The sequence below is a fragment of the Hyla sarda genome, chromosome 5, assembly GCF_029499605.1.
Source record: "Hyla sarda isolate aHylSar1 chromosome 5, aHylSar1.hap1, whole genome shotgun sequence".
NCBI classification, from domain to species: Eukaryota; Metazoa; Chordata; class Amphibia; order Anura; family Hylidae; genus Hyla; species Hyla sarda.
The window spans coordinates 168,872,460-168,885,708 of NC_079193.1; the positions used below are offsets into that span (position 1 = coordinate 168,872,460).

Below are 13,249 nucleotides of genomic sequence, written 5' to 3' on the forward strand. Positions count from 1 at the left end.
CTGGCTGCAGCTTAAAGGGCCAACGCAACCTTTCTCTAATGTGTCCTCCACCTGTCCCTGCCCAGCATTACCTATAAAAGGCTTCCAAATTTTCCAGTCACCTGCACCTAAGCAATATTGCGGTTTTTACCATAGTAAAGGTGTGTGATCCTGATCTGCTATCCTGTATCTGACCTCTGCCTGTTAACCTTATGTTGCCTCTGCCAGACCCTTGTGTACCTTGCTAATTCTCCTGTGCATGACCTGTCCTTTAGACACTAATCTTAAGCATGTATTTAGATAGTGATTCATCCTACTGCTGATAGAACACCTTCAGCTCTGCTACATCTACACCTTCTGGCTGCTTAACTCTCACCATTCACTGGAGCTGTTTTCTGATACAGACTGCACTGTATCTCCTGCTATTTCCACCAGGCTAAAAACGTGTTACACCAGCTTCATCTCTGCCAATTTTCCCAGTGACTGGCATTGGGGCTGTCTGGTCTGCCTGGCGATACCAATACAAGGACTACTCTTGGGGCAGCATCCTGGAGTGGGAAACCTAGAGGACACTTAGAGCCAAGCTCAGGAGTGGAGTCTAAGTCAAACCCGACCGCCCCCCCCCCCCCCCGCCCCTCCCCTTTTGTGCATTACGCTTGTTTGCCAAGAGAAATGTAAACTGCTTTTTGCCAATAGCAACCAGAGACCAATTTTTTTTTTGCAAGTGCAGGTTAGATCATAACATTTGAATTGGCTGATATAAGCAACAAGGTCACCTGCTGGTATTTAAAGTGTAAGCTTGTGCACAGTTCAGTGTGGAGAGACGCAGCTCACGCCCGGTGGTACAGATCAGTTGTACAATGCACAGCAAGTTCCATGCACAAGTCCAGTCCATCAGAAAAGGGCTTGTGCATGGAATTTGCTGGGCAATAGTGTTGTGTCTCTCCACACTGATTTGGGCATAATGGGCAGAAAAGCAGCTGTGGACTTACACTTTACAGAGGACCAGTGGTCATTTCTAAAATTCCTATGTAGTAGTATGTATGCATGGATTCCTATGGGGGGGGGGGGGCTGATCACAAACCTTTCTTGAGTTATTTGGTGTTTTAAAATCCCATCTGACAGATTCCTGAATCAGTCAGATGGGCATGCATAATTATGACTCACTGGAGGTATGGGTGGGCTTATCGGGTTTGAATAACTTATTTCCCTGCAGACCGGGACCACTCCAGCTCAGAGATACCATAGTTCAAAAAGATATGCAACTTAGGCTTTGGAGCCCACTGGGCATTCTCCTTGGCTGCTAGATCGCAGAGCAAAGTTCCGCCCCTTGACTGCTAGTTAGTAACTCCACTCTGTGTGCTGGTCACCTCCTCTACCCCTCGGCTTGACAGCCACTAGGATGTACTATAATCCCAGCCTCTCCCCTGTAATCTGAGAGAACAGTCAGTGGGCTTCAAAGCATTTTGCATACTGTTTTAAACTCTGATATCTCTGCACTGGAGGGTTAATTAACTAATGAGTAGAATGTATGTATTCAGGGTCAAAAGCCCTATACAGTCATGCCTTTACTTTATACCGTGAAAACCTGAGGACAGGTCCACTTGAAGACCTTTGCACCATTTGGGACCTCGCTGACTGATAGTTCACTATACAACCTTTTCTCTACTTCAGTTACATATGGTATTAAGAGGACCATCTTCTAGATCAGTGGAGCAAACTTTTGTTATTTAAGCAGCACTGAGTTTATCTTCACTGGTTCAAGGTAGTTTACATCACACTTGTCCGCGAATACATTTGGTTAGCCGACCACCCTAGAAATCCATGGTTTTGCAAATCCCCTTCTCACCAACCTGATCCAAATGCAGTTACGAAGCCATTACAAATGGCTAGAGTGGTGTGCCAATGCCTTTTGTAGGGAGGGGATTACCAAGGGAGGGGATTACCAAGATACTAAATAAAAATATACTTTCCTGGGGGGCATGAAATAAAAATATTAAAACTACTTCCTTATTCCAAGATGGAGTGCTTATAGCAGTAAGGGCCTGCTCAGCCGATCACTGACTGCAGCGACGTCCTTCCTCACTCAGTGATTGGCTAAGCAGGCCATTACTGCTGGTAAGCTTTCCTTCTCGGAAATAGTGGGAACTGTGGGGGATGGGATGATGTCATAGAAGGAGTCCTGGGTGACAGATAGACTTTGGGGGAGATTTATCATTGCCTTCCTGAAATTTTATTGGCTAAAACTTGGCGCAAAATTTTTGCGCAGTTAGTTTCTGTGCAAAAATTTTGAGCAAATTCAAACTAAACAACTTTGGCAAAAGTGATTGTGAAATGCAGTGCTTCATTCTTGATTATAAAGTGGATGAGATTTAATAAATGCGTCTTTTCAAAAAGGTGCAAAAATATTGTGCAATCGTCAAAAAGATACTGATCAATCTCCCCCTATGTGTTCTGTTTTTTTCATGCCACCACCACAGCAATTTCTTTATAATTTTTTTATTTTATTCGGATAACACCTTCTTAAAAAGGGATACTCCACTCCTAGACATCTTATGTCCGCTGGGGTTCCGCCACTGGGGAACGCTATCTCCCAGCTGCACCCGGCATTCGTTTAGAGTGTTGGATGCAACACCGGAGGCTCATGACGTCACGGTCACGCCCCCTTCCCATAGACTTGCATTGAGGGGATGTGGCCGTGATGTCATGAGCGGGGCGTGGCCTTGATGGCATCACTAGTTATCCGGCAAGGAGCAAAGTTTGCTCCGTGCACCGGATGTCTGAGGTACTGGAGCCAAGATAACAGGGGTCCCCATCGACAGGACCCCCCCCCCCCCCCCCCGCCCCCCCCCCCGATCAGACATCTTATCCCCTATCTTTTGGATAGGGGATAAGATGTCTAGGGGCGGAGTACGCCATTAAGGCTTAATTCACTCAAAAAAAACAGTGAACCCAGAAAGAAGGAAAAAATATAAAAGACAATAAATCCTACATGAAAGTCTTACATACATTAAGTCCTGCGGGAACATGTGGGAAATGAGTTCCTGCACTTTTTGCACAACAGGAACACCATTCCCATTAGCAGGAGTCCTGAAGGACCAACTCGAGGTGAAATCTTGAGTGAGTTCCCACCCTTTTTTCCCAGGACTTGACCCCTGCTGTGAATGTATAATACAAGATTTGTAGAATGAAAAATGAGGGTGCGTTCACAATGCGTTACTGCTGTCTGTTTAATGCATGCATTTATAGAGAAAGAAAAACACACAGATGCTGCTGTATGCCCTATAGCTCAAGCCAATTCTCACAGACTTCCTATTGTTTGTAACTAGAGATGAGCAAACTTACAGTAAATTCAATTCGTCACTAACTTCTCAGCTCGGCAGTTGATGACTTATCCTGCGTAAATTAGTTCAGCTTTCAGGTGCTCCGGTGGGCTGGAAAAGGTGGATACATTCCTAGGAAAGAGTCTCCTAGAACTGTATCCACCTTTTCCAGCCGACCGGAGCACCGGAAAGCTGAACTACTTTATGCAGGAAAAGTCATCAACTGCCGAGCCGAGAAGTTAGTGACGAATCGAATTTACTGTACGTTCGCTCATCTCTATTTGTAACTAAACAATCTGAACAGGTATATGTATATTTTTTTACACTTTATTAGAAAAAATATAAAAATATATATTGCAGAAGCCAAAAATACCAAATACACTTTTTTGGCAAATTCACCCCCACTCCCCGAGTTTGGTGGGAAAAAAAGAATATAAGAAGTAGAATATTTATATTACAATCTTTTTTGTTAGGTTTTGGCCTTTTTTTTTTTTCCCCGGTATCACACAATTACAAGCCAACATCGAAGTTTATCAATGAGTTTTTATTTATTTATAAATTTTTTATTTTTTTTGGAACTAGATTCAGCCATTTAACCATTCAGACCAAAATACATTCTCTAAAACCCAGCATTATATGTATGTAATGTTTACAATCCAACACTATTATGATATAGTTTATTCCACCTGAAAATTCCTCAGTGCCCAAACAACAAATATTTCCTCTACAATCCTCCTCTACCCTGTATCGGTAAAACAGAGGATAATATATTATATATATATATATATATATATATATATATATATTATATTATATATTATATACATATACATACACATACATATACACACACACACACACACACACATACATAATTACATAATACATACACACACACTGTAAATTTACAGTAAGTGAAACTCCCCAAAATAAAGTAAATACTAGATTTTACATACTCATGTAGATTTGGATCTATAAATAACTTGCAGACTTAAAATAGAGATTTTCAAAAGTTTGCAAATCCTCAGAAGATTATCTCTTAACTATTTTATCCCATACACCCTTACACTTTTCAACAGATATTCCCATTTATAAACTGATGGCAAAGCAGTATGATATAGGTCATCAGGGCCGTTCTGCCTATAGGCAAAATAGGCAGCCGCCTAGAGCACCCTCTTGATGGGGGCGCCGCTCTGCCCGTTGTAAGAAAATTAGTAGCCAGCAACCCGAAGCACCCGCTCATCCGAACCACCAGCCAGCAACGCACCCCCCGGTAGCATAATAATCTGCATTCTTTGGCCTGCTGGAGGAGCACAGTGCCACCTCCGAGACAGACAGGGCGGTCAGGCCTGTCCAGTATCTTGACATCACGAGCGCCTCCATACATCCGCCCCAAAATCCCTCTGCTCCTGAGCGATCACATCTGTCTGGCATGATCGCTGATGTCCTCTGCCTCATGACATCACAACTCTGTCTCCGCCCCTCCACCACCGCTCGGGCTATAGAGAACCCCTGTAGTAAGGTGATTACATGAGGAGGAGGCTTGTTTTGTGTCACCTCAGTGGGGCGTGTCAAACGGTGGAGCCGATGGCATGGTCAAGGGGTGGCAAAATTAGCTTTCACCTAGGGTGGCATGAGTCATGATCGGTTAGGGCAGCGTTTCCCAACCAGGGTGTCTCCAGCTTTGCAAAACTACAACTCCCAACATGCCCGGACAGCCGAAGGCTGTCCGGGCATGTTGGGTGTTGTAGTTTTGCAAAGCTGGAGACACCCTGGCTGGGAAACACTGGGTTAGGGTGTCACTTCTGATCCTAAGAATAAAGGAGCTGCAGCATTAATGCATCATTGCATCCTTTGGTCCTAACAGACTCACAACATGGACCCATTTTGAACGGTGGCAAGTTCTGTACAGTGCTGTGGAATATGTTGGCGCTGTATAAATAAAAAACAAAAATGATAAGAATTCCCACATCCCAAGCAGGCATTCTCTGCTGTGTCACTTGTTACATACCTGTCTAGCCACTTTCCTGGCTTCCCAATAGGGTTTGGAATCTTCCACAGATTTTCCTATTTTTTTCACCATCTCATCCAGTTTCACAGTGGCTTCTGTCAGCACAGAACGGAACTTCTGTCGGGCATCCTGAAAAATATAATATTAGATTCATTCTTCAACTGTCAAAACGTATTATTCAGGTTTCCTGGAAAAGAAAAAAAAAGAAAAGAAAAATAGTGTGTGGGAGGGGGGAAGTTATGGGAAGGGGGGGGGGGGGGGATTTTTGCCTTTATTGTACCGTAGTGCAGGCTGTCACAATCCCATTAAATTTTACATTAGTTTTAGATCACATATAGACCTGTCCATCCACAATAAATCATACAATTTTTTGGATGTCTAGTAAACCTGTACCATGTATAATGGTATATGCAGATGGGCAAAAACCTCACCTGTGTGCAGCTCTGCACCATGACTTTCTCTGAGCTGGATTTAGCGCTGGGCCGACCTATCCTGAAGCACCCACTGACTTTATTTGGAGCTTTAGAGAGAAATGACGCCGAAATAAGTAACATGTCACTTCCTTTTCACAATTCACTGTTCATGTATTTTTTTATGCAGAAATTCCTATGGTTTCCACGTTTAAAACCATGCAGATTATCCCGCTGTGAACATACCTTAAAGGGGTACTCCCCTGGAAAAAAAAAAAATTTAATCAACTGGCACCAGAAAGTTAAACAGATTTGTAAATAACTTCTATATAAAAATCTTTATCCTTCCAGTACTTATCAGCTGCTGTATGCTCCACAGGAAGTTCTTTTCTTTTTGAATTTTTTTTTCTGTCTGACCACAGTGCTCTCTGCTGACACCTCTGTCCATATTAGGAACGGTCCGGAGCAGGATAGGTTTTCTATGGGGATTTGCTCCTACTCTGTACAGTTTCTAAAATGGACAGAGGTGTCAGCAGAGAGCACTGTGGTCAGACAGAAAGGAAATTCCAAAAGAATAAGAACTTCCTCTGGAACATACAGCAGCTGATAAGTACTGGAAGGATTAAGATTTTTAAATAGAAGTAATTTACAAATCTAAATTATTGAATTGGCAAGCGCTGTATCAGACACAAATCAATTATGGCTATTGTGGCTAGGTGGTGGGGACTAACCTGATGCTGCTGTAAGAAGAGGGAAGGATCCTGGTGATATGGATAGTACTGTTGATGGTGTGAGAGAGTGCTCACCTGGTGATCGAAAAAAATGGGAATGCAATGGCTAAATTACATATAAATATGCATGATGGTTAATTGAACTTCTATATGTAAAACATGGTCTACCTTTAAAAGATCGGTCACGTTGGTGCGGGCGATGGTGATTGGAAATGGCAGATATAGTAGGCTGAAGCAGTGATATTCCTACAAATAAAACAATCTAGTTGTAGTGAAAAATGTAGTGAATACTTCCAGCAGAGTAGTTCTTATTAGTACCTGTTCATTAGTTGTGTTTCTGGTTCTATATAGGTATTGTAGAGGCGGATGCTTGATGTAGTGGGCTCTCCCTGAGGGTACTCCAGAGGTTTAAAAGAAATGCAAATGGAGCCCCTTTGCACTGTTGCGCTCTGTATAAAATGATAATATAGTCACCGCAGGGTAGGTAAGCTGATGGAATATCCACAGAGTATAGGGATATATACACAAGTAGATGGTTACTGTTATGACACTTAGTGGCGTACCTGATAAATCTCCCGCGGGTACTTGTTGCGCGGTCAGCACTGTGGCGGGCCCTCAGTGAAGGTTTTCTTGAATTGATAAGTAAGTGTGTAGTTGAAGTTCAGTCCGGGAAATAGTTAGTTGTAATCCGGTTAGTTCAAGGGAGCGTTTGACGGCAGTGGGAGTGCGCCCCGGCCGGTGGCGTCTCAACCTACCTGCACGCTCGCTGTTAGATGAATCAGGTGGAGGTGATTTGGATCTAAGTGACGTCACTACGGTATCCTCTATGGTCCACAAACCTATCGACGCGTTTCGGAAGACTGTCGGAAGACAGTCTTCCGAAACGCGTCGATAGGTTTGTGGACCATAGAGGATACCGTAGTGACGTCACTTAGATCCAAATCACCTCCACCTGATTCATCTAACAGCGAGCGTGCAGGTAGGTTGAGACGCCACCGGCCGGGGCGCACTCCCACTGCCGTCAAACGCTCCCTTGAACTAACCGGATTACAACTAACTATTTCCCGGACTGAACTTCAACTACACACTTACTTATCAATTCAAGAAAACCTTCACTGAGGGCCCGCCACAGTGCTGACCGCGCAACAAGTACCCGCGGGAGATTTATCAGGTACGCCACTAAGTGTCATAACAGTAACCATCTACTTGTGTATATATCCCTATACTCTGTGGATATTCCATCAGCTTACCTACCCTGCGGTGACTATATTATCATTTTATACAGAGCGCAACAGTGCAAAGGGGCTCCATTTGCATTTCTTTTAAACCTCTGGAGTACCCTCAGGGAGAGCCCACTACATCAAGCATCCGCCTCTACAATACCTATATAGAACCAGAAACACAACTAATGAACAGGTACTAATAAGAACTACTCTGCTGGAAGTATTCACTACATTTTTCACTACAACTAGATTGTTTTATTTGTAGGAATATCACTGCTTCAGCCTACTATATCTGCCATTTCCAATCACCATCGCCCGCACCAACGTGACCGATCTTTTAAAGGTAGACCATGTTTTACATATAGAAGTTCAATTAACCATCATGCATATTTATATGTAATTTAGCCATTGCATTCCCATTTTTTTTGATCACCAGGTGAGCACTCTCTCACACCATCAACAGTACTATCCATATCACCAGGATCCTTCCCTCTTCTTACAGCAGCATCAGGTTAGTCCCCACCACCTAGCCACAATAGCCATAATTGATTTGTGTCTGATACAGCGCTTGCCAATTCAATAATTTGTCTTGTCATATCCAGTATATTTCGGTGTGCATTTTCAGGAGAGCACATCTATTGGCTAAGCAGCAGTCCAGCCACTGATTACATCCAAATCCATTCAGCGCTAGTGAATCTTTTGAAATAATTTACAAATCTGTTTAACTTTCTGGCACCAGTTGATGTTAAAAATAATAATAATTTCCAGTGGAGTACCCCTTTAACATGTGGGTGTAGTAACTATCTTTGCTCTGTGTAGAAAGCCAATATGGCAAACCTAATCTAGATTATGGCAAACCTAAATTTTTCTGTCAACAGGTTTCCAGGGTTAGCCTACTGTGTTATTCTGAAACATATTCAAGTCAAATGAATGTATACATTAAAGGGAATCTGTCAACTCGAGATCATTCTCAGGGCTCAAGTGTCAAAGTGGCTGTACTGAACTGCAGGATGCATGCCTCCTCTCTCCCCCACCCCTCCCTGCCTTGACTGATTGATGTACAGGGCTTGTTTTTCAGCACTGAGCCATGCACATCAACCATCAAGGCTAAGAGGAGTGGGGGAGGGAGAAGGCATGCATCCTGCATTTCAGTACAGCCAGTTTGACACTTGACCCCTGAGCATGATCTAGAGCTGACAGATTTATTTTAATGTTTAGGGCCAGGGAGCATTTGCCATTTGTTTCTGCTATCAAGTATGAAGCCTGCCAGCAACACCAACTGGACAGAGTATAAGCCAAGTGCTGTATATTTACCCAGCATTGTGTAATAGGTGAATTTACATTTTAAGTTGTTTTGCAGAGCCAACATAAACAAGCTGGAGACAAGGCATATTTTCCAAGTAACAGAACTATGTCCAGTTAATAATAAGCCGAGAAATTGCCGTGTTGTCCCAATCCAGCAAAGTTAAAAGCTAATGCGTTTTTTATCCATCTCCTTGAAGTGTACCTACTGGCCCTGATTTACTAAGAGGAGTGGAGTTCTCTTTGTGGGTCTTTTTCCATGGTATTTTATAAGGTTTCCCTACATTTATTTATTTATTTATTTATTTTTTAACACATGCTCTGATCTGCCTGGTTTTCCTCAGCTCAAATCCACCACATGTTGTGTGGAAACCTTAGTAAATATGTTGGGGTTTACAATAGTAAATCAGGACCATTGTTGCAATTTTGATTTAGACAAATCGTCAGTATTCAATATTAATACACCAACATTTGTATACTTTTATTGGTTCTTTAGGAAAAAGTAGCATCTTTTGTGCCTTCTTGTAACCTCTAGTTCCCTTTTCCTGCAGGTCCTCAGCAAATGCTAGTGCCTCCTATTCAACTTGATTAGGACTTTGTGTAAGAACCACATTCACTCCATAAATGCTTCACTGACATGGAATTAAAGGTATTGGCAATTATAGAAGCCTATTAAGTTAATACCAGGGTCCAGCATAATAAAGATTGTGATGTGATTTCCTGCTGGGGGAGCAATGAACGCCATTGAAGGCACTGAAACCAATCTTCCTTGAAAGACAGCTAAGGGCTGGAGGGAAGTCAACTGTCAAATTCACGTGGAAGTCATCCGGCTTATAACTAATCCCAAAAACCAACACCATATGCTGGGAATGAGTAGACTCAATGTGGATTATGCCTCTAAGCATGTCAATGCAAATAATCATTAAGATCACCAATTATAGTGTCCTACAATACATGTAGAAGGTTTTCAGACCCTTTCACAATTTTCACCTTATGTTATGTTGCAGCCTTGAGCTAAAACTAAATAAAAAAAAAAATAAAAAAATTGCATAGACATAAAATATTCAGAACCTTTGCTATGACACTTGAACTTTTGCTCTGGGATCTCCCATTTTTCTTGATCAATCCAGGTATGCAAACCTCGTGGTTCGTACAACTGGAGATTTTTAACATTATCTTATCATGTTGTCATTAAGATTTCTTTTATTTTAGCACAAGTCCGCAACATAATAAAATGTGAAAAAAGTGAAAGGGTCTGAAGACTTTAAAAATGCACTGTATAACTGTATTTAGAGGCAGGAAATATAACACTTCTGTAAGGTCAGGCATTATAACTAACAACATGGTATGAGGGGTAGCAACTAAGGGGAATGAGGAGGGTTATGCTGGGATATAGCAGATACATATATCACACACCTTGAGGAAGCAAAACTGCTAAACGCTTCAGCAGATTGATGGGCTGCTGAGGTGGGTCTCCTATATTGTAAGTAGCCTGATAGATTTTCTTTAGCTTTGTACAGTGTGGCGGCATATACAGTTAGGCCCATTAATATTGGGACATCAACACAATTCGAACATTTTTGACTCTATACACCACCACAATGGATTTGAAATGAAATGAATAAGATCTGATTTAACTCCAGGCTGTCCGCTTTAATTTGAGGGTATATAAATCCAAATCAGGTGTACGGTGTAGGAATTACAACACTTTGCATATGTGCCTCACACTTGTTAAGGGACCAAAAGTAATGGGACAATTGGCTTCTCAGCTGTTCCCTGGCCAGGTGTGTTATTCCCTCATTATCCCAATTACAGCAGATGAGCAGATAAAAGGTCCAGAGTTAATTTCAAGTGTGCTATTTGCATTTGGAATCTATTGCTGTCAACTCTCAAGAGGAGATCCAAAAAGCTGTGTGAAGCAAGCCATCATTAGGCTGGAAAAAAAAAAAAAAAAAAACATCAGAGAGATAGCCAAAACATTAGGCGTGGCCAAAATAACTGTTTGGAACATTCTTAAAAAGAAGGAACGCACCAGTGAGATCAGCAACACCAAAATACCCGGAAGACCAAGGAAAACAACTGTGGTGGATGAGCGAAGAATTCTTTCCCTGGTGAAGAAAACCCCTTCACAACAGTTGGCCAGATGAAGAACACTCTCCAGGAGGTAGGTGTATGTGTGTCATAGTCAACAATCAAGAGAAGACTTCAGCAGAGTGAAGATGGAAACCATTGGTGAACCTCAAAAACAGTAAGGCCAGATTAGAGAGTTTGCCAAACGACATCTAAAAAAGTCTTCACAGTTCTGGAACAATGTCCTAGATGAGACCAAGATCAATTTGTACCAATTTGTGATGGGAAGAGTATGGAGAAGGAACATGATCCTAAGCATACCACCTCATCAGTGAAGCATGGTGGTGGTGGTAGTGTCATGGCATAGTGGGCATGTATGGCTGCCAATGGAACTGCTTCTCTTGTATTTATTGATGATGTGACTGCTGACAAAAGCAGCAGGATGAATTCTGAAGTATTTTGGGCAATATTATCTACTCTACTTCAGCAAAATGCTTCAGAACTCATTGGACGGCGCTTCACAGTGCAGATGGACAATGACCCAAAGCTTACTGCAAAAGCAACCATAGAGTTTTAAGGGAAAGAAGTGGAATGTTATGGAATGGCCAAGTCAATCACCTGACCTGAATCCGATTGAGCATTTCACTTGCTGAAGACAAAACTAAAGGGAAAATGCCCCAAGAACAAGCAGGAACTGAAGACCGTTGCAGTAGAGGCCTGGCAGACTTTACCAGGGATGAGACCAAGCAATGTCTGGTGATGTCGATGCGTTCCAGACTTCAGGCTGTAAGTGACTGCAACGGATTGCAACCAAGTATTAAAAAGTGAAAGTTTGATTTATGGTTATTATTCTGTCCCATTACTTTTGGTCCCTTAAAGAGGTACTCCACCCCTAGACATCTTATCCCCCATCCAAAGGATAGGGGATAAGATGTCTGATCATGAGGATCTCTCCTGCAGCGCAGTCACGCAGGGGGCGGAGCCTTTGCTTCATGATACTATGTCCCCTGTATCATCTGTTCACTTGATCTTCGCTCTGTGCAGCTGAGAAATGGGGGTGCTGTAGGAAAGATCACGGGAGTCCCAGCGGCTGGACCCCCGTGATCAGACATCTTATCACCTAGGAGCGGAGTACCCCTTTAACAAGTGGGATGCACATATGCAAACTGTTGTAATGCCTACACCGTTCACCTGATTTGGATGTAAATACCCTCAAATTAAAGCCGACAGTCTGGAGTTAAACCATATCTGGTTTGTTTCATTTTAAATTGTGGTGGTGTATAGAGCCAAAAATTTTTGTATTGTGTCGATGTCCCAATATTTATGGACCTGACTGTAGATTTAAAATTTTTTGCTTAATATTCTTCTGCTATATATGCTGCTCTGATACTTTCTTTCTTTTTTCTTTTTTTAACTTAGATAAATGTTGGATATATACATAGTTTGTTTAGTTTTTCTGCACTATTCTATATATACACACTATACTCCCGCACCTTGCATTTGAGCATACAGAGGGTATAAGATTGCCTTTTTTACAGTATATAAGTCCAATAGCCTCAGTATTTATTTTCAATCATACATTTTCAAGCAGGCTACACTTGGGCCACTGCAAGGTAATGTATGAAATGTATTGCTGGATGTAGCTTCCCCAGCATTAACTGATTCCCAGAGATCTCCAAAGCCAGATCCATTGTGATCAATAAGTCACCTTGTTTGCTTTCATTCAATAATTGTACATCTTTCTAAATGGCATTTTAATAAATAAGTAGCAGGGTATATATAACATTAAATACTGGTTTTAAGGAATCTGTTCCACTTTGCATTTATAACAGATAGGCCTTTATTTCAACAGTATTTTAGGAATTGGGTCAGGATTTTCCCCACTTAATCTAGTAACAAGATAAGGCAGTAGCAGATGGTGACCCAGTATGAGCGATCGGCAAATGTAAAGGAACCAGCGATAATTTAAGGTGAGGTAAAGGAACAAGATGATAGCCACAACTTTAACCATTCATTTACTACGCAATCTAAAATTCCAGGCATTTCAGAGGACAAAGGAATGTCCATTATGGAGAAGTTTAACATGATGGCAATATTGGTTAGTTTAGCCTACAATCTATAAAAGGCAGGGCAGGTGTATGACATTTGTTTAGTTCATAAATACCTGGTGTTAGTTATTAGATACAGTAGGGCTTTTGTA

General features: G+C 41.9%; 1 protein-coding gene and 1 long non-coding RNA gene across 2 annotated transcripts in view; one reads left to right on the top strand and one right to left on the bottom strand.

Moving 5' to 3' along the window:
- LOC130273608 (uncharacterized) overlaps nucleotides 1–13,066 on the top strand; it is a 22,426-nt gene extending 9,360 nt beyond the window's left edge. The window contains exons 2-3 of the long non-coding RNA XR_008844062.1: nucleotides 9,531–9,628; nucleotides 12,902–13,066. This is a non-coding gene — a long non-coding RNA (uncharacterized LOC130273608). The remainder of the gene's footprint in view (nucleotides 1–9,530; nucleotides 9,629–12,901) is intronic.
- SH3BP5 (SH3 domain binding protein 5) overlaps nucleotides 1–13,249 on the bottom strand; it is a 92,169-nt gene that overhangs the window by 26,834 nt on the left and 52,086 nt on the right. Inside the window, exon 3 of the mRNA XM_056520688.1 lies at nucleotides 5,314–5,442. Coding sequence (XP_056376663.1) covers nucleotides 5,314–5,442 — 129 coding nt within the window. The remainder of the gene's footprint in view (nucleotides 1–5,313; nucleotides 5,443–13,249) is intronic.